The sequence below is a fragment of the Heterostelium album genome, assembly GCF_000004825.1.
Source record: "Heterostelium album PN500 unplaced genomic scaffold PPL_scaffold1, whole genome shotgun sequence".
Taxonomy (NCBI): domain Eukaryota; phylum Evosea; class Eumycetozoa; order Acytosteliales; family Acytosteliaceae; genus Heterostelium; species Heterostelium album.
The window spans coordinates 342,176-366,817 of NW_008805063.1; the positions used below are offsets into that span (position 1 = coordinate 342,176).

At 31.3% G+C, this 24,642-nt stretch overlaps 12 protein-coding genes across 12 annotated transcripts; 4 read left to right on the forward strand and 8 right to left on the reverse strand.

Annotated features, from left to right (window-relative positions):
• Positions 1-143: 143 nt before the first annotated feature.
• On the forward strand, positions 144-1,578 carry PPL_00216 (ACL4 family protein; the record flags this gene model as incomplete). Its single annotated transcript, XM_020571255.1, has 3 exons — positions 144-880; positions 969-1,350; positions 1,438-1,578. 3 exons carry the CDS (start codon positions 144-146, stop codon positions 1,576-1,578), a joined length of 1,260 nt encoding a protein of 419 aa, XP_020438529.1.
• A 1,003-nt stretch (positions 1,579-2,581) lies between these two features.
• Positions 2,582-4,661, reverse strand: PPL_00217 (uncharacterized protein; the record flags this gene model as incomplete). Its single annotated transcript, XM_020571256.1, has 4 exons — positions 2,582-2,659; positions 2,922-3,961; positions 4,016-4,094; positions 4,146-4,661. 4 exons carry the CDS (start codon positions 4,659-4,661, stop codon positions 2,582-2,584), a joined length of 1,713 nt encoding a protein of 570 aa, XP_020438530.1.
• A 216-nt stretch (positions 4,662-4,877) lies between these two features.
• Positions 4,878-5,336, reverse strand: PPL_00218 (carbohydrate-binding domain-containing protein; the record flags this gene model as incomplete). Its single annotated transcript, XM_020571257.1, has 1 exon — positions 4,878-5,336. The coding sequence occupies one exon, from the start codon at positions 5,334-5,336 to the stop codon at positions 4,878-4,880; it is 459 nt and encodes a 152-aa protein (XP_020438531.1).
• Positions 5,337-5,608: 272 nt separating this feature from the next.
• PPL_00219 (uncharacterized protein) lies at positions 5,609-6,823 on the forward strand (the record flags this gene model as incomplete). Its single annotated transcript, XM_020571258.1, has 3 exons — positions 5,609-5,695; positions 6,516-6,664; positions 6,712-6,823. The coding sequence occupies 3 exons, from the start codon at positions 5,609-5,611 to the stop codon at positions 6,821-6,823; spliced, it is 348 nt and encodes a 115-aa protein (XP_020438532.1).
• A 297-nt stretch (positions 6,824-7,120) lies between these two features.
• PPL_00220 (uncharacterized protein) lies at positions 7,121-8,857 on the reverse strand (the record flags this gene model as incomplete). The annotated part of the gene is made up of 1 exon (XM_020571259.1): positions 7,121-8,857. One exon carries the CDS (start codon positions 8,855-8,857, stop codon positions 7,121-7,123), a length of 1,737 nt encoding a protein of 578 aa, XP_020438533.1.
• A 355-nt stretch (positions 8,858-9,212) lies between these two features.
• Positions 9,213-12,832, reverse strand: atg6A (autophagy protein 6; the record flags this gene model as incomplete). Its single annotated transcript, XM_020571260.1, has 7 exons — positions 9,213-9,627; positions 9,705-10,138; positions 10,221-10,612; positions 10,826-10,972; positions 11,032-11,328; positions 11,425-11,578; positions 11,954-12,832. The coding sequence occupies 7 exons, from the start codon at positions 12,830-12,832 to the stop codon at positions 9,213-9,215; spliced, it is 2,718 nt and encodes a 905-aa protein (XP_020438534.1).
• A 448-nt stretch (positions 12,833-13,280) lies between these two features.
• On the reverse strand, positions 13,281-14,869 carry cshA (citrate synthase; the record flags this gene model as incomplete). The annotated part of the gene is made up of 2 exons (XM_020571261.1): positions 13,281-14,661; positions 14,763-14,869. 2 exons carry the CDS (start codon positions 14,867-14,869, stop codon positions 13,281-13,283), a joined length of 1,488 nt encoding a protein of 495 aa, XP_020438535.1.
• Positions 14,870-16,638: 1,769 nt separating this feature from the next.
• Positions 16,639-18,163, forward strand: PPL_00223 (Rab GDP-dissociation inhibitor; the record flags this gene model as incomplete). The annotated part of the gene is made up of 3 exons (XM_020571262.1): positions 16,639-17,113; positions 17,233-17,341; positions 17,425-18,163. The coding sequence occupies 3 exons, from the start codon at positions 16,639-16,641 to the stop codon at positions 18,161-18,163; spliced, it is 1,323 nt and encodes a 440-aa protein (XP_020438536.1).
• A 379-nt stretch (positions 18,164-18,542) lies between these two features.
• PPL_00224 (uncharacterized protein) lies at positions 18,543-19,443 on the reverse strand (the record flags this gene model as incomplete). The annotated part of the gene is made up of 3 exons (XM_020571263.1): positions 18,543-18,747; positions 18,832-19,013; positions 19,420-19,443. 3 exons carry the CDS (start codon positions 19,441-19,443, stop codon positions 18,543-18,545), a joined length of 411 nt encoding a protein of 136 aa, XP_020438537.1.
• Positions 19,444-20,121: 678 nt separating this feature from the next.
• On the reverse strand, positions 20,122-20,268 carry PPL_00225 (uncharacterized protein; the record flags this gene model as incomplete). The annotated part of the gene is made up of 1 exon (XM_020571264.1): positions 20,122-20,268. One exon carries the CDS (start codon positions 20,266-20,268, stop codon positions 20,122-20,124), a length of 147 nt encoding a protein of 48 aa, XP_020438538.1.
• Positions 20,269-21,439: 1,171 nt separating this feature from the next.
• Positions 21,440-23,347, forward strand: PPL_00226 (serine/threonine kinase; the record flags this gene model as incomplete). Its single annotated transcript, XM_020571265.1, has 4 exons — positions 21,440-21,678; positions 21,771-21,980; positions 22,063-22,273; positions 22,343-23,347. The coding sequence occupies 4 exons, from the start codon at positions 21,440-21,442 to the stop codon at positions 23,345-23,347; spliced, it is 1,665 nt and encodes a 554-aa protein (XP_020438539.1).
• Positions 23,348-23,488: 141 nt separating this feature from the next.
• On the reverse strand, positions 23,489-24,332 carry sodA (superoxide dismutase; the record flags this gene model as incomplete). Its single annotated transcript, XM_020571266.1, has 2 exons — positions 23,489-23,829; positions 24,074-24,332. 2 exons carry the CDS (start codon positions 24,330-24,332, stop codon positions 23,489-23,491), a joined length of 600 nt encoding a protein of 199 aa, XP_020438540.1.
• Between the last annotated feature and the right edge of the window lie 310 nt (positions 24,333-24,642).

Below are 24,642 nucleotides of genomic sequence, written 5' to 3' on the forward strand. Positions count from 1 at the left end.
AATAAAAAAAAGAAAAACGAACGAAAATTTTTTTTTTTTGATCATTTTTTGTTATTTGTTTAATTAAATTTTTGTTATTTTATTATTATTTATAAAAATAGAAATATTATAATATTTTATAATAATAGATATAATATAATAAGATGTCATCTTTAGGTAGATCTAAAGCTGCTATGATGCAGAAAAACAGGAATAAGAAAGCAGCAGCACAACAGCAACAACAGCCAAAGAAGAAATTGTCGTTGGAGGAATTGATTGCCAAGGCAGATGATTATGCACAGGAATTCAAATTGGATTTGGCATTAAAGTATTATATAGAGGCATTGAATCAGAGTCCAAAGAACTCGAATATTATGGACAGTATCAGTGAGGTGCTCCTCGAGATGGGTGACACCGAGACTGCCAAACAATACATCGTAGCATCGATTCAAGCCAACCCCAACGATAACGCCGCTAAATATATGAACTACGGTCAACTCACCGGTGGTCAAGAGGCAATCAAATCCTACACAAAAGGTATTGAGCTAATGGAATCGGAATTAAATGATAAAATAAAGAAGAATAGTAGCAATAACAATAATAATAGTAATAACAATATTAGTAAAGTTTCAAATAAAAATAATAAAAATAATAATAATGTAGTACCAATAAAAGTTTCAAATCAAAATAATAATAAAAATAATAAGAATAAGAAAACCAAAGATGGTAGATTGGTTGAAGATAAAAAGTATGATATTTCCGACGACGAAGAGGATATGGAGGATGACGACGAACACCAAGAAGAAGAGTTAAGTGAAGAGGAAGAATCAATTTTGATCTTGAAAGATCAAATTTGTTCTGCTCTATGTTCATTATCAGAGTTATATTTAACTGATGAATGGTAAATTATTAACTATATAGATATATTATATATTGTTTTTTGTTAAACAAAGTTAAACTAATAAAAAATTACATTATGTTATTTTTAGTTTCGATGATAATGCAGAGATAGAATGTGAGAAACATATATTGAGAGCTATAGAATATGCTCCAACTTCACCAGAGCCATACAGTATGATGGCAAGTATGAGAATCAGTCAACAGAAGAATGAGGAGGCCTTGCGTTGTTTGCAACACTCCTATTCACTGTGGTCGGAGCTCACCATCGATAAGAGACCCTCGTTGGAATACCGTTTCGACGTATCACGTCTCTTTATCGAATTGAACCAAAACCGTACTGCAGTCGATATCCTAGAGACACTAGTCTACGAACAGGACAACATTGCCGAGATCTGGCATACATTGTCTATAGTCTACCAGAGTCTCAACGAACCACGTTCTGCTCTCGAGTGTATTGAAGTTGCATCTCAAGTAAGTAATAGCAATAATTTATTAAATATAAATCAAAAAAGCAAACAAAACATTTAAACTAATTATGCTGTATTATCATAAAAATAGTTATTGGCTATATCAAATGACCAAGATGAGAAATTCCAAAAAGATGTTAATGATATTTTAATTAAACTTCAACACGAAGTTTCATTGCTTCCAGAGGAAGAGGAAGAAGGTGAAGATGATGATGAACAAATGGAAGATTAAATTAAATCAATATTCAATTCAAATTAAATCAATTCATTATTAATTAATAAATCATAGATTAACATATTTTAAATATAATAAATAAATTAATAAACAAAAAAAATTAGAATAAAACAAAAAGAAATTGGTGATTGACCTCCGAAATTATGAGAAAAATCTAAAAAAAGATATTTATTTGTGTTTTAAATAGTCAACTACATTTTTCTTTTTATTTCCCATAACAATAAAATAATAAATAATAAATCTCTTTGAATACTATTATTAACAATTTTAGAATTGGGGCAGTTTGGTGCAACAGTGAATTCTGCTACTTCGAAACAAAACAATTATGTTGTGTAAACATTTAGACTTGAAATCTATAATAGTTATCAATGATTCAATGCGTATAAATAAATTCATTACATTCCTGGACTCTGAAATAGAGACTTGGATATGTGTGAATTTAAACACAGATTCCGCCATCACTAAACACCTTTTTTTTAATTAGTAACAAAACTTGAAATTACCTCCACATCAAATGAAACCAATATTGCGTAATGACGAACCACTACCACTTAAACTCATATACCACAACCTTATCAACCATCACCACAAACCAGTACTTACATCAGGTCAATTCCAACTATCTCTTCCCCCCACCAAAATAGACTTTACATCAACCCGAAACATCTTCTACTACATTAACTCCATCAAACACCACAGAGGTAGAAACACAGTATTCAGATTCTTCTCAAGATCACTTCCTGGTATGGCATACATCAAACAAGACAGTTGTAAACTATGTTCAGCAAATGACTTTGACCCACACACACATTATTTCTTTAATTGTCGAGTCATCCTAAACAAATTCAACCTCAAACACATCACACAACATCTACAAATTGCCAACTACGAAGACGAATGGTCACTGGAAAAATCTACTACTCACTTCTACCTCTGCGATGAATCATCAGACCTAACAGCGATAATCTACCACAACATTTGGAAACATGTCAGTTCAATTCTATTCAGTCAAGATGACAAAATACTCGATTTCTCCAACCAATCTATTATATCCGACTTCGATATCCACAGAAACATTCTAAAATTAATAAACAACACTCCAACACCAGCCAACTAATCAAGTAAATGAAATTAACTCTCTTCCCAACCTGCCAACTAATTAATTAAATCAACCAACAACTAAAAAGAAAAAAAAAATAGACTACGAAAAAAAACTTGATGGTAAATCCATCCTTTTAATACAACTTTTAATAAAACATGTATACCACTTTAGTTATTATAAAAAAAAAAAATTAGTAACAAAACTAATTAGCCAATAGTCATTAGAGTTAAACAAAAACAAGTTTATTTGTTATATTTCTATCGTTTGAATGGTTATTTGAAAGGTAATCACAAATATCTTCCAATCCACTTGGCGCTACTTTAAAATCGTCTTGGATCGAATAATTTGCACTAGTCAAGTTGAATTGAATACTATGTTTACGCAACGTTGATAGATAAGGTTGAAGTTTTTTAAGTAGAGATTTAATTTCTTTGAATCCACAATTATCATAGTGTATATATATTGATTTCAATGTTGTTGCATGGTGATCCAACAGTATATATAGAAATTCTAGTGTGTGTCGACTTGGTTCACAGGTCATATCATCCTTAGTCATTTTGATGATGAAACATTCGATTCCATATCCATTGCCACTGGGTGTACTGGTAGTGATGTGATTGAGGAGATTGGAGTAGTTTTCAGTGTAACCAAAGTAATCTGTGAGAATTATGTTCTTGAGATTTGGCATTGCTGGTGGATGTACCAAGTAGTTATAATCAACCACTGATTGACGATATGATTCATCTCTATCGAGATAATGATTTTTTACATAATCGAGAAAATCTGATTGTTCAATTTGATGATCGATCTCATCGGAAATGATATAGAATGTCTCCACTCTTGATAAAAACCGTTTGGCAAATTCAATATCACAATAATATCGAATACATCTGATAGATCTATAATCGAAATATAATGGTTGTGATTTGATTAAACAATATTGATTGTCAATGTTGAAATGATGATCCCAACGGTAATATGTATTAATGTTGTTGATATATCTAGAAACCACTCTAAAGAATTGTTTTGATACCAATGCCATTGATAGTATATTTGATCCGAAACAAGGAACACTCTTGTTGATTCTATTATAAATTTCATTATAAATCATTTTACTATGTGTATCAATGTTTTTCTTTAGTGTATATGTGATGATTTTTTCTAAAATTAGATCTGAGAATCGACTATTATTTGTTGATTGTATATCGAATGTTATTGTTGTTGTTATTTCTTTACTTGGTTCATTATTATTATTATTACTATTATTACTTTTATTTACTAGATGATAAAGATAATCATATTTGAAGTCAAGTGACAGTTCTTGAAAGTTACAACTCTTACTAAAGCTATTTAATCTGTATAAAAGTTGTTTGTTATCAGATTGATTTAAATTCTTAAACCATTCATTAAACTAAGTTTATTAATTAGTATCTAATTATTATTTATAAAAAATTAATCTTACTCTTTTATCATTAATAGTCGTATCATAAATATATGATATTAATGGTATGAATAGATTGCTTGTGAACGAATCGATCATTTGTCCGAATACATCGCTTGACGGATCAAAGAATACATCAATGATGAACTTGGTATAGCCAATGGCATCAAAGTAGTGAACGAATTTATCTTGATGATAATCACCAAAGTATTTGACGCACTTTGATCTCAAGTAAATAGCATCCGAAGCAACATCATCATTATCAACATCACTAAACTCTAATAGTTTATAATAAAGATCACGCACAGATAATAAACTAGATAATAAATTATCAATGTATCCCAACTCCAAGAGAGAATCTATCTCTTCTTTAATTACTTTTAATTTGATTTCTCTATTACCTTTATCTTTATCATTTGAATATTTAATTGATTTTAATGTATATTGATTGTTGTTGTCTATATATTTATCTTTACTTTGACCATCGTGTGGTCGTTTATTATATGATTTATCATTATTATCATTATTTACATTCATAACTTTAAAGAATATGGTCATAAAAAAAAAAAAAAATTTTTTTACATACATGAAATAAATCTTTTTTCCTGGATATCGATATCCATCTTTACGTAAGGAAACCAGGATAAGAAAAAAAAAGAAAAAAAAAACTTATTGTTTGTAATAAAATAAATAAAATTTATTATTTATTAAAAAGAAATCAAATAAAAGATTTGTTTCTAAAAGATATTAAATTTAGAGGATATGGATGTTCTTGACATAGAGATTGGCAACATTGTAACCCCTGTTGATGTAACCAAAGTTGAAGGTTTGACCAGCATTGATGGTTGGGGTGGCAGATGGCAAAGTGAAGTCACCGGATGGCAAACATTGGATATTCCAGATGGAACCACTGGTGTTGTCTCTTAAATTCAAAGTACCATCGGCAGCACCAATAATGACATTGTTGACATTGTAGGCGCTATGGTTGACAACAGAGACTTGGACTTGAACAAAGTGTTGTGAGTCAACATTCCATTGATTTACAATTTGTTGGTGAATCATAACCATATCACCACAACCATAGAGACAACCATGGTTGTGACCGTCAAAGATACAACTGTAGTTTGGATTGCAGGTATTGGTTCCACATTGGAAATGTGCACTTGAGAGGGCAACAGCCATCAAAACGAAAAGAGTTACAAAAATCTTCATTGTTGGAAATTACAAAAAAATTATGTATTTGTTGTTTTTTTATTAATTTGGTTTGTTTTATAAATATAGAATTCTTTACATGATTCTATTTATAGTTAAATTTTATTTATTTTATTTTATTTTATTTTTATAAATTTGATTATTAATTTAAAATAAATCTTTAAAAAAAAAAACACTAATCCAAAAGTCAAAATACCAATGAATTATAGATTTATACAAAATTATTTCATACTATCAACATTTTTACTGAAAAAAAAACAAATATTTTAAATATGAGTATAATATATGATTATGGCTATCTATTTTTAAAATTGCAATACTTGGGCTATTCTAATTATTTACAAGTCATTAGATCTTCAGTAAATAAAAAATAATTGTCATAAGAAACAATTTTAATCCAGATATAAGGTTATATTGTTAAGGTTCAATAATGAGTAATAGAGACAAATTTCATTGTGTCAATGGATAAAAAGATATTGACAATACCAGAATATTAATTATTAATAATTATAGTCGTTACATAATATTCATATATTTATTATTAATAAATTATTTAGTTAATAAATGAATGTACAGGTTAAGCTTGAGAAAAAATAAGTTACTTTTTATTGATAAATTTTTATATTACAGAATGAGACAAAATGAAATTCTGGTTGTTAACACCAACTAATAAGATCCACAACAACCATTTACTTTTTTGTAGAATTGCTACAATTTTCAAAACCTTGAGAAATGTAAACTCTCAAATACTATGAAAAAAGTTTTTCTATTTTTTAATCTGATACAATTAGATATTTTTTAATCTATTTTTTTAACAATTAACAATTAATAAATCAAAAAATAGATATATAAGTTGTTTACGACTGTTTGTGGTTGTTGTTACAGTTTTGGTTTCTTTATCTTTAACTAACTAATTTCTATCTAATAATATATAAGTTTGGATGACAATGTTGTTACAGATCTTGTGGTGGTAATGAAAATTCATAAATGTGTTTGTAAAAATGTAAAAAAAAATTGTTCTATTTTTATATTTGATAATGTGATCATTATTTATTAATTTGTTTTAGTTAAAAGGAATAAATTTACCGTTTTGGTTTCTTCATCTTTAACTAACTAATTTATGCTGTACAGTTTATCTTTGAAGATAAAGAAGGACAAATTATGATATTAAAACTAAAGAATGTATTTAGTGTAGAGAACAAATCTAAGAAAGAGATTGTAGACTATATAGACCAAATTGTACCAAATGGTGCAATATCGACTTTTAGAGAGCCATACAATCACTGCGGTGCAATCTGCTTGTTAGATAATGGTAGCAGATCCATCATGTATTGAGATAGTTGATCAACTAGATCATAAATATATCAGAAATCAGAAATGGAGAGATTCGATTTCAAGCACAAGTACCAAAGGATATCGATGGTGAAGATGGATGGAGATTAAGAGGTAATAAGTACTTGGAAATGGTAATTTTGGAAGAACTCTAAGATACTACAACGCTGGACTTGCAATTGATCCAGATCATTCCATTTTGTTGTTGAATAAGATGGCTGCATTGACTGCTCTAAATATAGTGACCAACGATGTTCGAAAGGCGATACAGTTCACTCCACATTTGAATCGTTCATCACCAGCAATACTTCCTTACTTAACCAATCATATCGAAGCATATCACCCAGATCACCCATTAAAGATGACATTGTATAATCCAATGAGATTACTTGGACCACATTATCATAATCTTGGAGAACCACATTAGAAGTTTTTTATAGATTTATTAATCTTTATTTATCAGTGGTGAGTGATTCCCATGCGTTATAAAGAGACAGAAGAACACGTGTAGCGAGAATGGTTGGTGAACCAAGATTTGATCTTGCTAATTGGATAGAAACGACTAAGTCTCTGTGACCATGCTTGACACCCTTTTCTTTTCCAAAAATAACTGGAAAATTACTTCCCAAATGTAATAATGACCAATTAAGAAGGAGACGAGATATTCTACCATTTCCATCTTGGAAAGGATGGAGTGCAAGAATTTCATACATGAGCCAAGTTGAAATAACAATCTTTTCTTGTATTCCGCTAGTTGATTCAATTTTAGACACTTTTTCTTTGTAACTATTGACTATTGTCTCAAGATTAGACTTAAGACAGTGGGGTGATGGAAACAAATGAGATCCAATGTATACATCATCTGTTCTATAGCTAGTGGATGAATTGAATAGAATATGAAGTGTTGATAATATCAACTCAACATTTAAATCTGACTTGACTTTATCCACACAAAGATATCTAAATGCTTTTGTCAATCGAGTCATTTCTTCTAATGTACGAGAGAAATCACCTTTAAAATGTGGGGTAGTTGAAAGATCTGTTACAGTATTATAGTCATTGATGATGATAGGAGTCAGATGATCTTTAGTAAGAGTAAGGTTGCTACCTTGTAGGTCGATACGGGAGTGAATCGCAAATTGTAATGCTCTCAAATTGAAGATTTTCTGCATCTTTATGACATCATAATTATTTTCACTGGTGTATTTATTTATCATATCTTGCATTTGATCAATATCATATCCGTTTCCATCTCTCCAAGTTGGTAATCTATCAAAGTAGGTGTGAGAATTGATCGAGCTAATAAATGGGGGTATCTCTGGTTTTGTAAATTTAACTCTTTCAAAGAACGAACAAAAGTGTGTATGTACCGACTCGAGTACAAGTGATGACAAAGGTTTGGTTGGATCATTAGCATTAAAGCAATGAAAGTAGTTCTTCTTTGCTTGATAACTAAACCCTGCTTGTAAGGAAATTGGAAAAGGTAATCCTTTAGACAAAAGAACCCAGTTCATAAGGAGCCGTGACAATCTGCCATTTCCATCGATAAATGGATGAATATGGAGAAATCTTGTCTTCAAAATGGTTGCAGTAACAAATGGATCGAATGGTTTTGACTTTATCTGGTTGAACCATGTTGCTAACCTCTTCATTATTGGTACAATGTCATCAGAACTTACACATGGTTGACCATCTTTTCCAACTGTAATATCAGTATCACGATAACTACCTGCTCTAGCATCCATACCGTCTTCTCGAACCAAACCATTCATTAGTAAGCGATGTGTCTCAAGTATGATATCTTCTGAAAGATCACTATGAAGATTCTCTCTACACAAGTATTGGAATGCTGACAGATGTTGAAGAACCTCTTTTCTACTTTGATCATTAGTCTTTTCGATATCACTGAGTAGTCTATCCATAGAGTTGGGATTTAGATATTCGATGACAATGTTTTTTGTCTCCTCAAGTGAAAGACCAGTATCCTCGATCTTATTTGATGAATAGATGGCAGAGCAAGCATACCAACTATAAGATGAAGATACCAAATCCGATAGTTCTTTTGAATACTTTATAAGGAGGTCATTTGCCTTTTCGATTAATATGATATACTGTTTGGGTTCCCATTTATGCCAATAACACCTGGCATAGGATCTTGAATCAAACTTATCGAAACTATTCTTCTCCATTACTATTGTTCTTTATAAGTATTGTAATATTTTATCTATCTTTCTTTATATATAAAAAACGTTTGTTTAACAAAAACCAAAAAAAAATTGAATTTTAAATAATTAAAATAAACTGATGTAATTCGAAACCAAAGGAAACACCTCCCATAGATACTAAAAATATTGGTAAATGAGGTCATCCTCGTGAAAGGGTTAAAAATGGACCGTACATATCATATCCCCTATGCATATCTGTGTAGGGAATGCAGAAGAGTTGATGATGTTTAAAATAATAAAGTATCTATTTTGTGATCAATCACTTTTGCAGTGCACAACCATATTTTTATTATTTCATTTGTAAAGAATGAAAATAATTCTATTTTGTTGGTGTAGTTGTAGTTGTAGTTGTAGTGGTTGTTGTCGTTGGTGAATTGGTTATCTGTTGACCAAATAAATTTAGATTGGTCAATATACATTTGATATTTGTGACCATATACTTCAAAGCCTTGGTCCAATTGACTTCGGAATTACCGGTTACCCTAATCGATTGAAAACCATTGTTACCACCGATCTTGTCTTTTTCGATTTTGAATGGGAATACAACATTCTTAAAGAGCGAACACATCTCGTTGATACATCCCAAGAACGCCTCCATTCCAATGTCAAACTTGTGCTCTCTACTCCAAATGAACGATCTAAAGTAAATATCATCACCACCATATAAAGGATACGCTTCTTTATCACTCTTTGATTGAATCAACGGTTTGTTACCCATCGGTATTAATTTATGTCTAAAATTAAATAATAGATTAATAATTGATTAATAATAATAATAATAATAATAATTGATAATAGATATACAACTTACTTTGTAAAAGTATAATTTAATTGTTTGGCAATTGTATGTACTAACAATACTATTTGACCCATTGCACCATTGATTTCATCCCATTCCACTTTATTTTTGGGCAGTGTACCGAGACGAAGATCGTTGATTTTGACGATGGTGTGTTCATCGATCTTTTCAAAGGTGATTTGGAATACCTCCTTTACGATATTCAAATCAGAGAGACTGTCGAGATCATCTTTCATCGTGGCAATCTGTGATTCCAAACTCTTCTTTTGACCAAGTAGATTGAAATACTCTTGATAGAAATGATTGACATTGTTGTAATGTTGTTTCTCCTCTGATTTAATCTCTCCACGAATATCTTCCAGTTTATTTCTAATATCTATAACATCATTATTATTTCTCTCCAACTGTAAATATTCATTCATCAATTCAATCTCTTCCAATTCAATCTATTCATTTTATAAATATATATATTTTGATTAGTTAGTTATGTTATTATAATATTAATTCACACACTATGATTTAACATACCAATTTAATTTGAGCATCTAATTCTTCATTTGAAAGATTTGATAAATCTTCCCATTCTTTTGATTTATGTATACTCGGTGTAAATGATTGTTTGTTTGTATTGTTTGAATTAAAAGTTGTAATATTATTTGTATTGTTACTATTATTATTATTATTATCATTATTATTATTATCTTGTTTTATATTAATATTATGATCCTGTATGAATTGTGTATAGGTTGTATAGTCACGTTGTAACTCTTGATTCATTCTCTCGAGATACTCTTTGAGTGTCGATATACACGGTCCACAGAGGGTGATATGATGAGGTGTTGTTATCGGCTGTGTCGGTAGTGTCGATGGCAATATACTGTTGAAATACTGAATGGGTTGTACCTCGCGATTCGAGAGTACTATCGATATGAATTGGTTGTTCTGAATGTACTGTAGTAAGGAGATGATATTGGGGAACCACTCTGATTGTAGTGTTCTCGAACTGGCCTTGGTGAAATAGAGTACAAAGTTCTTCTCGTCGAACGAAATAATAAACGAGTACTTGTTATTCATCAACTGATTCAAATCGTTGCCCGATGATCCAACGATACCACTCGATCCAATCCCAATACCAATGCCACCACCAACGCCACTGATTCCATCCTTTGTATTGATAAAATGTATACAATTTTGATTCCACAAATTGAAAAACAAAGGATCAACATATAGATTCTTTATAAAAAATGGTATAACTTCTTTTAAATATGTATTTGGATATTCTAATAAACAATATTAAAATCATTATTATCATTATTATTATTTAAAATTGACAACTTACTTTTCATTAAAATTTGTAATCTATCAATTTCCAATTTCGAAAGTTCTCTTGTTTGTTTGGGTATGACTGATAGTAGATGTTTGATGTTATTTACAAGATAGACCAAATAGAATTTCTCTTCTTTCTGGAGTAGTGGCTGTAGATCGGAACAAAAGTGATTGACCGATCCAATGAATTGTTTCTCTTCGTTGATAATGATTGGTTTATTCTTTACATGGAAATACTGTGGTGTCTGTGATGATGAATGATACACTAACAATGTTATCGCTTTAATTGGATCACAAAACTTTATAATCTCTATAAAATAATAATGATAGGTATTAAAATATTAATATGTGTGTTGTTTGTTTTTTTAAATAAATAAACTGCTCTGCTTTGATAAATTATTATTACCTAATAAACTCTTTGTGAAAATCAATATTATTCTCCATTCACAACCGAGTGGTGTATTCTTTTGTTTGGTGATTGATATTTTCGCATACTTTTTGAGGACATCGGTGAATAGTACAGTGGGCGGCGAGAGGAATGGTGTGATCGAGTGGAGAAACTTTAGGGTGAATTGCTGTGTTGATTTCTCGAGGTTGTTCAGTGTGTGATTGGTGATGGCAAGATAGCCTTTGAACTGAATCGATATGCTTTTGTTTTGGGTGTCGAGTAGGTCGTTCTTGATGAGTGAAAGGTGGTCGTACATGATCTTGAGGTTGTCGCCCAGTCGATTGAATATCGCAATGTCCAAGCTGTAGGTGAATTCCTCGAGCTCATCGAGAAACTTGACAATCTCTGTGAGATGCATAGTGGTGTTGTGATGCTCCAAGTCGAGCTGCGTCAGAATGTTGTAGTACTGCGACGAGAAGTTCTCCGAGTGATTGTAGAAATGTATGATATCCTGGTCGACGTGGATCGGCGGCGATAGCGGAATCACATTCTGTTGAATCTTGTACTGCTGCAGACGTTCGATGTTCTGCGCGATGTCAACGATCTCGTGCTCGTATTGATGTTGATTCCTATCGAGATCCTTTGCGCAGTAGTAACATTTCTTATCGTGACTGGTATTCAGTGATGATGTTGTAGGTGATGTTGATAGTGTTTGTTGTTGTTGCTGCAGCTGCTGTTGTTGTAGTTGCTGTTGATTGTAAAGAGCTGTAGAAGATTCACCCAAACTACCGGTTGTAGACTTGGCAGTGGTGCCGTAGCCACCACCCGTAGTATTAAAGTTTGGTACTGAATGAGAGTGTGTATATTGATATTGGTTGTGTGTCGGTGATCGAGTCGGAGATACCGTCGGAGTTACCGTATGCGAACCAACCAAAAACGTCTCCATTCCACTTTTAAAACTATTCTTCCTCCCCGGTAATCCTGGTATATTAATTGGATTCGAACTAATTGGTTTAAAACTATTATTATTTAATATATTATTATTATCATCTTTATTAATTTGTTGTTGTTGTTGTTGAATTTGAATATTTGCAAATGATGACGTTAAAGATGTGGTCGGCGTTGATGAATTTAAAGGTACAAATGAAGTAGTTGTTGTTGTTGTTGTATTCGTTAATGTATTATTGGTATTTGAATTTGCATTTAGGTTTGTGTTGTTTGTTGTTGCTGTAGAGGAAATTGAGTTTCTAACCAATACCCAATCTGAAATTGGTTGTTGTATACCATCTTTATCTGACTCTATATTATTATTATAATTACTGTTACTGGAATTACTATTTTTGTTACTACTATTATTGTTGTTGTTGTTAGTGGTGTTGTTGTTGTTGTTGTTATTATTATTAATATTGGTATTGGTATTAGACATTAATAATAATATATAAATTTGGTAGAATTTAAAGAAAAATACAAAAAAATATATATATATATAATATTAATAAATAAATAAATAAATAAATGATATATTAATTAATTTTGTTTTTTTTTTTTCAAATTTTAAAATCATTTAACAAGTTTTTATTTGTTTGATTTTTTTATTTTTTTTAACATCTTTATCTTTACTTTGATTTTTTTTTTTTATTTTGAATGAATTAAAGACTAACTTTATTTCTAAATGTTCTGTTCAATTGATTTGTCTCTTACAATATTAATTACTCATTCATTCACATTTATTCAATGTATATTTAAATCTTTTTTTCCATCTGGCGGTAAATTATTAATTAATTTTTAAAAAAAAGGGTAGGGTATTTGTTTATTTAAATATATATATCACTTGTTTTAAATGTTGTAATTATTTGATTATTATTATTATTTTTTTATGATGAACTTGTTACTTTTGAATATCTCTTGGTGGTCGATGAGGAATAGAAATCTTGTGAACGAACTTTAGCAGGTGGACGACCTTCAATTGGTACGTAGTTTCTGAACCATTCACCTTTGTATACTTGACGTGGACGGTAGATCTTGGTCTCTGGGTCTTCGCAGTGCTCGATCCAGTGAGCCAACCAACCGACTGCACGTGGGATGGTAAAGAGCACTGGGAACATATCGGTAGGGAATCCCATAGCCTTGTAGATGAGTCCCGAGTAGAAATCGACGTTGGGGTACAGCTTTCTCTGGATAAAGTACTCGTCGTTCAGCGCCTGCTTCTCGAGCTCGGTGGCAACTTCGATCAGTGGCTCCTTTCCGAGCGAGTCGAAAACCTCGTAGGCAACGCGACGAATGATCTTGGCACGTGGATCGTAGTTCTTGTAGATACGATGTCCGAATCCCATCAGCTTCTTCTTCTTGGCTTTGACGTCGGCTATGAATTGTGGTACGTTGTCCTTGGCACCGATCTGTTGGAGCATGTCGAGGACGGCTTCGTTGGCACCACCGTGCGATGGACCGTAGAGCGCACCCGCTGCACCGGCCACAGAAGTGTATGGGTCTGTTCCCGACGATGCAATGTGTCTCATTGCTGCGGTCGAGCAGTTCAGCTCGTGGTCGGCGTGCAGAATAAAGAGAATCTCGAGCGCACGACACAGCACTGGATTCGGTTTGTAGTCTTGCTCGGACAGCTTGTCCAACATGTAAAGGAAGTTCTCAGTGTATCCCAAGTGGTTGACCGGTGTATTGTAGGGACGACCGATACGATGACGCCACGCGCACGCAGCGATCGTCGGTAGCTTACCTACGATACGCAAGATCTGCTTGTTACGCACCGACTCGGACTTGAAAATGTCCTGACCGACGAGGGCAGGGTTTGCCTCGGGGTAGAAAGTTCCGAGTGCCGCAACGGTGCTGATCAACATACCCATTGGGTGAGCGTCGTAACGGAATGTTTTCATCATACCGACGAGATTCTCGTGGAGGAATGTATGGGTCATGATACGATTTGACCAAGAGTCGAGTTGCACCTTGTTGGGCAAGTTTCCGTTGATCAACAAGTAGGCAACCTCGAGGAAGCTGGAGCGCTCTGCCAGCTCCTCGATTGGGTAGCCTCTGTATCGCAAAATTCCCTTGTCTCCATCGATGTATGTGATAGTCGATGTGACGACCGCTGTATTCTGGAAACCTGGATCGTATACCATCAATCCATTGTCTCCAGCTGTCTCTGACACCTCTCTGAATGCCAAAGCATTGATTGTCAAATCCTTAATTGGAACATTATATGTTTTACCTGTACGATTATCTGTAACTGTAATTGAATCTTTCCTGAAAATGATGATAATTATGAAGATGATTAATTAATATCCAAAAAAAAAAAAAAGTGTGAAGTTCATTAAAACTACAAGACAACTAAACTAACAACTTACTTTACTTTTCCAGAAACATTATTCAAGTGTAATTCATCTTGATCCTCTTCAACATCTTCAACCATCAAATGGTTGACCAAATTATTGATTCTACCTAAATGTGACATCTATTTATCTTTCTTTTTCCAAAAAAAAAAAAAAACAAACAAAAAAGTCAAAACTATACAAAAGAAAAGAAGAAGAAAATACTATCTATCTAATTATTTATAAATTTATGATATAATACAAGCAAGTTAAGATTAGATTTGAAGTTTGTGTTTGTTTTTGCTTTCTATTCTTCCTCTTTTTTTGTTTCAAAAAAATAAAAATATATAAAAATTAATTTATGAACGAGGTTGCGCTTGTTTTGTTGCAAAGCAAAAAAATAAAAAAAACAAACCAACAACAAAATAAAAATTATTAATTTATACTTTGTGTGTGTATGTGTTGTGTTGAATGTGTAAATGATGTTGGAATATGTGATTGTGTAATTAGTAGTGTTGTTATTTATGAAAAATAATATAAACAAATAACTTTAGGAGTGAGTTTTTTTTGAGTTGAAGATAGTTTATTTTATGCGACATCCATAAACATCTTTATTTTGAAATTTCTAAAAAATTAAAACAAAAATGAAAATAAATAAAAAAAAATAACTGGTTGTTTTTTTTTTTGTACATTAAATTGGAATTTGAATGCTAATTCCCAAAATAGGTAATGACAATCGTGATTATTTAAATTGTATTGACAATATTTCACACACAACAAAGGATATCTCTTTGCGTAATTTAAAAAAGTGGTAGAATCCAATGAGCCCATCATTTTATAATATCTTATTTATTTTATTTTTAATGGTTTTTTTTTTCTTTGGTACTGTGACAAACAATAATTATTATTTAATTGATTAATTAGAGGACGGTGGATGGTGCAAACAAAATCCAATATTGGTCAAAGCAAATAGACCAGTTTATTTGCTTTCAGATTGATCAAGAGTCTGTTGTTGTTGTTGTTTTTATTATTATTTTGATTGATTTTAAAATCATATGGCATTCCGTTAGTATTATACTTAATATAGACTGAAATGTGTCAATACCAATGATCGATAATATCTTATTCAAACACAACAACAACAACAACAACAAGAGTCTACTCAATTTCCTTTGAAATAATATATAATGCGTAATTGATGATGACGATGATGTAATTAAAACATAAAATCTGAACATCAACAATATAATTGTTTTGCAACTTCAAAGTTTTTAAAATTTATTTGATTTCAAATTAAAAATCTACTTTTTGAATTTAATTTTTCTTTTTTTTATTTTGAAATTATTGTTGGATATTTATTTATTTATTTATTTATTATTCAACAGAAAAATAAAGATAAACAAAAAAGTAAATTATATTAAAAGTTCTAATATTAAAATTATATTAATCATAGAAACTTTTCATAGAAAATTTATCATTGATTGACCTTGATAATGATAACTTTGATTATTCTTTTCAAAATTTCTTTATCATTTTAAATCTATTAAAAAAAACAAAAAAAAAATTGATTTTTTTTTAATTTTCTTTTTGAAAATTTTTTGAAAAATTGGATAATGAACAACAATCAATCCACCAAACAAAAAAATTAAAATAAAATTATTTAAAGAAAAACAAAAAAATAATAATAATAGATATCTACTATATTTGGTGTGTAAATTTTAATCTAATCACAAATATATAAATAATATTAAAAATTATTAACAGAATATATATATATATAAAAGATAGATATTATTATATATTAAAAATCTATATAGATTAACATAATTAATTTGTATTATATAAAAAAAATAAAAATAATCTTTGTTGTTGTTTGTGTGTAAATTAAAGTTAGAAGAAAAGTAAAAAGAAGATGGATGAACACTATGATGCTATTGTTTTGGGTACTGGATTCAAGGAGTGCGTACTCTCTGGTTTGCTCTCGGTAGAGGGTAAGAAGGTGTTGCACATGGATCGTAACGGTTACTACGGTGGTGAGTCTGCCTCGCTCAACTTGGTTCAGTTGTTTGAGAAGTACCGTGGTGGTGCCAAGCCAACCGAGTCACTCGGTAACACTCGTGACTACAACATCGATCTCGTACCAAAGTTCATTCTCTCTTCGGGTCTCTTGGTCAAGATGTTGCTCCACACCCAGGTCACCCGTTACCTTGACTTCAAGGTCGTCGACGGTTCATTCGTCTACAAGACCCCAAAGATTCAAAAGGTGCCAGCCACCGATGCGGAGGCACTCAGCTCACCACTCATGGGTTTCTTTGAGAAGTTTGCCTGTAAGAAATTCTTTGTATATGTACAAAACTATGAAGAGAACAACCCAGCTACTCATGACAGTAAGTGTAAATCAAACTAAACTAAACTAAACAAAATTAATTATAACTAACTTTCTTCTTTTTTCTTTATCTTTTTTATTTTATTTTTATTTATTTATCTTTTTCTCTCCTTTTTAAAGAGTTGGATTTGAAGACAATGACAATGAGACAATTGTTTGCTAAATTCACTTTGAAGGAAGATACTATTGATTTCATTGGTCATGCTTTGGCTCTCTATCTCAATGATGAGTAAGTAGTTATTTACTGTTTATGATGGAATGATGATGATGATGATGTTCAAAAACTAACTCTGTATTTGATTAATTTATTAGTTATTTGGATAAACCAGCTTTGGAAGCAGTACAAAGAGTCAAGTTATATGCTGACTCCTTACAAAGATACTCGATTTCACCATATATCTACCCAATGTACGGTCTTGGTGAATTACCACAGGCATTCGCTAGATTGTCTGCTATCTACGGTGGTACCTACATGTTGAACAAGCCAATCGATAAGATCTCATTCGAGGACGGTAAGGTCAGAGTCGAGTCACAAGGTGAGACTGCCACTGCCGACGTCATCATCGCCGACCCATCGTACTTCCCAGACAAGGTCAAGAACACCGGTAAGATCATCCGTTCGATCTGCGTCTTGAATGCACCGATTCCAAACACCAACAATGCCGAGTCCTGCCAGATCATCATCCCACAGAAGCAAGTCGGTCGTAAGAGCGATATCTACATCGGTTGCATCTCGTTCCCACATTGCGTCTGTCCAAAGGGCAAGTACATCGCCATCGTTTCCACCACCGTCGAGACTGCCGACCCAGAGAAGGAGTTGGCACCAGCCTACGCCTTGCTCGGTCCAATCGTCGACAAGTTCATCAGCGTCTCACCATACTACGTACCATTGTCCGACGGTCAACAAGACAAGGTATTCATCTCAGAGTCCTACGATGCTACCTCCCACTTTGAAACTACCTGTGAGGACATCATGAAAATCTACAAGAGAATCCTCAAGAAGGACTTGGTTCTCGTCACTGACAAGCCTCAATCACCAGAGGAACAATAAGCTTTTTTAAATTAAGAGAAAAAAAAAAAGATCTAAAATGTTTTGTTGCCTCCTTTTTTTTCTTTTTTTTATTAAAAATAATAAAATTAAATTAAATAATTAAGTAAAAAAAAATACATAAGTGATAATAATAATTTATTCAATATATATATTAACACATCATTATCTAAAACAAAATCCAAAGTTTGATATATTATTAAACAATCAGAAACTAGTATAATATTGATCACCATTGGAAAGTCACATCCAATTGTGATTTTTTTTACTTTCCAAAATCTTGTTCTGATATTTGAAGCAAAAAATCAATTGCAGCCTTTTCGATCAGGTCTCATTACCAGTTTCGACACTCAAGAATCAGAAGACTATATCGGGCGACGTTTTAATGAACTTCTTGGTTTGTTTGTGTCATATTTAAATTGTCTGCCAGAATAGGACTCTCGCTTTTAACTGTATTTGGATCAGAGGTTCCAACAACAGTGGGGTCAATGTTGTAAATTGCTTTCTTTGTACTTGGGATTTTAAAGAAAAATACATCATCCTCCTGTGGCATCCAACCATGATAGAATGGATAGAGCAACAAATCACTATAAAAGAGAGACGAGACAAGAGAATCAAGATAGTTTCTTTGGTGTTGTTCATTCTTAATATTGTTTCGTTGAAGCATATACATACTAATCATACCTCTTATTCTCAAGTGTAATGATTCTTTGTATGAAATGATTTCATCAACATCACTACCTTTGACAAGTTGAGGTGGAAGTCCCCATTTATCACAATAAAAGATTGAATCTCGAATGAAACCACTGTAGATTATCAATGTTTGAATATAAACTTCAGTGTAATAAACTGCCTATTGAGTATGAATAGAAATGAATTGTGTTAAAAGAAGATAATAAATATTAAAAAGTTTTTTTTGCTTTTGTAAATGAAAAATTTAGATTGTCAAATTAATAGTAATAATCAATTATATGTAATTAAATTAATCAAATAACTTTTCATTAATTAAATCTTTATTTGAAACAATATTGTTATTTTTGTTTTTATTTATAAGTTTGAAAATTTATTTTTATAATAAACGGCTGTGTTTCGCATTACTATTGAACAGATTACAACACCACATCCGCAACTTGAGTGATGATGGGTTGACAAAAGATAAACTGGAAGAACTGGACCACCAAATCCGTTCCGATAGTAATGCGTACATTAACAAACTGGAAGGTGTTCTAAACATGTACAACTTTCGGCATTTAAAGTACCTGCGTCACCTTAAACCATGACATTATTTGTTTTTAAAAAATCTACACCTAAAATTAAAAACTCTAAGTTAGTATCTAATACGTAAAACTTGTTCTTAAATTTAATATTTATATTGTCAGTTGTTTTACTAGTAAATTCTAGATGAATGAATGACAATTTAAGCTACCGCTTATTGTCTTGATGGGAAAAAATGTGCAAGTTTCAATACATACTTTCCAGAGTTCGGCGGTCTTTCTGTCGATAACTGATAGTTTTTAATTTTATAAATAAAAACAAAAATAACACTATTGTTTCAAATAAAGATTTAATAAATGAAAAGTTATTTGATTTAAAGTCAAGTCGTACTCATAGTGTCGACAAGAACATTAATATTATTAGTAAACACATGTTTGAAAAACAATTCTCGAAAGAAAAACAAAATAAATTAAAAAATCTACATGAACTTGTAAAAATATCGAAAAGTTAGCCCCGAGATGATGTATCTAAAGATGTCGAAGTTGGCGACAATAAGGATAAAGATAAGGTTGATGATACCTCTCTTGAAAATGAAAAGAAAGCTGTCGATTTTTTACAGAAAATGCTTCCGATGTGTTCATACCATTTGATGATTTACCGCCATCTCGGGGTAAAGATTACGATATGACAATTAAATTAAAAACTGAAGAAGTGCCTAAAGCTAAGTTACATCCTGTTCCTATTGCTCATTTCGATGAGTTTGAAGCCAATGCTCTTATTTGAGTTTCAGTGTTTGCCACATCTATACCAATGTCAATTCTTGGAATTGAAATGGTTATTTCTGTATCATTGGGAGTTGGTCCAACAAATCCAGCCCACACTCTGATGGTCATTGAAAACTATTAAAAGGTTTGCTGGTGTCTTGATATAGATGGATTTAGGTATCAATGAACAGTAGACCTCTGATCCAATGTATTGTAGGTCTAAACATTTGATCAATTTGTTGCAAATGGCAGAGAAAATGAATTACCCATCTACAGATTTGCTTAAAAGGTTATTCAAAAACAATCTGTTAATTTTATTGGTGAAATTGGAACTTTGAAATATTATCACCCAATATCTAATTATGTTAAAATCCTTAGATTGTTGCTAATTTTTATTTACTTTTTAAAATTCAAAGAAGTGCACTTGAACCAACCACCTCCGATCTTGATGACCTTCAATTAATTATTGTTGTTTTTAGAAAAAAAAACTTTAATTAATTAACTAATTAATTAATTAATATAGAAATAATGATCACACAATGATCATTCATTTAATTATTATTATTATAATTGCTATTACGTTCATTGTTTAAACAATGAGATCACTCTCTTTCCAAAGATCAAAACAATTTGCAATTTTTAACACATTTTTCCAACCGACCATTTTCAAATAAAATTTTTTGTTTTATAATTTTTTAGTTTGAATTTTTTTTATTATAATAATTTGAAAAACTAATCAATCATGTATTGTTTACACCACCCTTTTTTTTTCAAATTTATTTTCTATTTTTAATATTTATTTTTTGTTGATTGATTAATTATTTGTAGTATTATTATTATTAAGATTAGAAGTATGTATCATATGTTATAACACTATTTATAGAAATATATTATTGTTTTTTTAAGGTGGTTAGATAGAATGTTTGTTTTTTAAATTTGGGTTGTGGGTATCAATTGTGATTTAAATGATTGACGTTTTTAACATAATGAATTAGTTTATATATAACATACATCATTTTTTTTTTATAAACATTTAAATTAATCAAAAATTATTAATATTTAAATATTATTCATTAACAGATTAAATATATATAGATTAGATTAGATAGACACATAAGATAGATAATCAAATTCAACTCAAAACAATAATAATAATAATAATAACAATAATAATAATAATCAAGTCAAATCAACTCAATTATCAAGTTATTCTTTATTTATAAAACATAAAAAAACAAAAAAAAAAAAGATAAATACTCATTTATTATTTAAAATAAAAAAGAAAAGATAAGATAAGATAATGGTGAACAATAATGATGGTAATCCAATTGAAGGATTACCACCTTCAAAAGGAGATGATATCTTTGGTATAGATTATGCAGACTTGGTGTTGGAGAATGTCATTGGAAGAGGATCGTTTGGACAAGTACAAAAGGCATCTTATTTCGGTACCGAAGTAGCCGTAAAATCATTGAGTTCATTGGTATCGATCGATCCAGATTATTATAAATTCATGCAACGAGAGATTAGAATTTTAATGTAATTATATATCAAATTTATGATTAATATTATTATTTAGAGAAGTTTATATTAATGTTTTTTAATTTAATTTAATATTAAATCAATTGTAGGGATATGAGACACCCAAATATAGTACAATACATAGGATCATGTAAACATGAAGAGAAAAATGAAGAGAAACATATGATCATCACTGAATTTATCAATGGAGGTGATCTACATCAATATCTAAAGAGTAAAGGTCAAAGTGTAACATGGCAACTCAAAATTAAATTGGCATTGGATATTGCATCTGCATGTATGAATTGTAGTTATAATTTGTTTATGATCATTTTTATATTAATCATACAGTTGTTGTTGTTGTTGTTGTTGTCATGCTATTCTAGTTTCATATTTACATAGTAAGAAAGTAATTTTCAGAGATTTAAAAGCAAAGAATATTTTGATTGAAGAGCATGGTGCATCGGTGAGAGCTAAAGTATGTGATTTCGGATTTGCAAGAATATTCGATGTCTCCAATACCATCGAGAAGAAACAAGGTTATCTTACTATTTGTGGATCAGAGACAACGATGGCACCAGAAGTTATTGTTGGTTCAAATTATGATGAAACTGTATGTATTATGGGTTAAATCGAAATATTATTTTTTTATAGATTAACTAACAAACTGTAACTAATGTAGTGTGATGTTTATTCCTTTGGTATTTTATTGTATGAAATGATCTGTGGAATTAGAGTGGTAAAGAATGAGTTGAAAAGACTACCTCAGGAGGCATTCGATTTGGATTGCGATAAAGCCTATCAGTATGTGCCACCCGCTTGTCCAAAGGTTTTCTGTGAGTTGGCCAGACTCTGTGTTAGCTACGAACCAAGACAACGTCCATCTTTCAAAACCATCTGTATGGGACTGTCCGATCTCAATTCAAAGCCATTCGAAACGTTGGCTCTGAAAGGTGGTAATCCAGTTTCACTTCTCCACACCATGGTATCGCCAAGAAGCAACAACAACAATAGCAATGGAAGTGGAGGTGGAAGTGGAAACAGCAGTGATAATGACGATAACAACAATAGCGGTGGAAGTGGAGGTGTAAAAGAAAATAATAGTGTTGTATTCCAAGGATCAGTTATCTATAATAATAATAATAATGACAATAACAATAATAATAATACAATTAATGCATTTGGTTCAATAGTATTGGAACAGGAATCAAAGGTTGAAGGAGTAAATCAATTCTTGGCAGAAGCGCAACAACAACAGATAAAGAAGAATAGAATTACCAACTCTAGTTTCTTTAAGCCACCTACCACCGATTCAGCCAATACCACCAGTAGTACCACAACAAGCAGCAATAACAGCAGTGTACTTGGATCATCTTCTCCCGATGGTGATTCATTCAATGTTCCTTCTACTCTGCTAACATCGTTGACACTCAATGAAATCAAATATCGTGATCCATCCTTTTTTGAAGATCCAGATAAGATCATACAGGAAAAGAAAAGATATTTATCAACTCCAAATTTAGGATATAACAATGGTAACAACAACAACAACAACAGTGACAATTCAAATTCAGATGATGCAGAGAAACAAAAACCAGTTAATCTATCAGCAACCTTACCACTATCAAGTCATAATCAAAAGAAGAAGAAACTAAAGAGTCGTAAAAAGAAAAAGAGATCTAAATAAAAAAAACCTAAAAAAATGAATAATAATTTTAATAATAATAATATATATAGTTTGTTTATGATTATGATTTGTTTTTAAATATACAAAATATTTATTTTTTGATGGTGAATGGTTGATTGGTATATAATGTATCAGGATGATTTACAATTGTGAGACACCAATGACACCGCAGGCCAAACGAGCACCAGCGTGACCGGTGGTCTTGCTGTCTTCGAAGGTTCCCTTACCTAAATCATCTTCGTCAGCGTGGATGACCATGGTTCTACCGATGATAGAGTGCTCACCAAAGAGTGAGATGACCTTGTCGGTCATGGTGCTCTTGAGGACGGCTTCAGTAACTTCGACGTTACCCAAATCACCGACATGACGGTTCTCGTCTTGTGGACCACCATGTTGCTTACCGTGTGGGTTGAAATGTGGACCAGCAGAGATACAACCATTAGTGGTATCACCAAATTGATGAACATGGAATCCATGCAATCCTGTTTGATTATATTATCAAATTAACATTAGTTTGTTTTCTAATAATTAAGCTACTACTCTACTAATTACTTGGTACGCTCTGCTCTCTGCTCTACACTTTCTCACCCAATTTCATTCTCTCACCTCACCTCACCTCCCTCTCATTCTCACCTCACCTCCCTCTCATTCTCACTTTATATTGCTATATTGCTATTGCTATTGTATTGTATTGTTTTTAGTTGATTGTTTGTTGAGTTGTTATACCTTTTTCCAAACCATGGATTTCAATATCAATGGATACTGGTGAGCTGGAAGACTCTTGGGTGAACTTAATTACACCATTTACTTTTTCTCCCTTTAATACAGCGACGGCTTTTGACATTTTTCTATCTGTTATAGTATTTTTATTATTATTATTTGTGTTAATTATATTGTATGCAAAAAATACAAATGCGAAAATCAATAAGAATGCAAGTATTTTATATCTTGATTGTTGTTGTTGTTGCTGTTGTGAGGGTGGCATAATAATATTTTATTTTATTTTATTTTAAAATATTTTAATTTTAGATAGTGTCAAGTTGTGTGATATGATATTGTTGTCTGTGTTGATAATTCGGTGTAAGCTGCTTTATTATTGACAGATAGAAGCTATTAGTACTATTAGGGGTAGGGAACATACCGTTAAAAGAAATTTATTTAATCTGAAATTTAATAAAATTTAGACAACAAATTGTTTTGTTTAAAAGAAGCTGTTCCATAACAAAAAATAAAATAAATTTAAATGTAAAAAATAAAAATAAAAATCTCTAAAAAATTATTTTTCAATAGTGGTG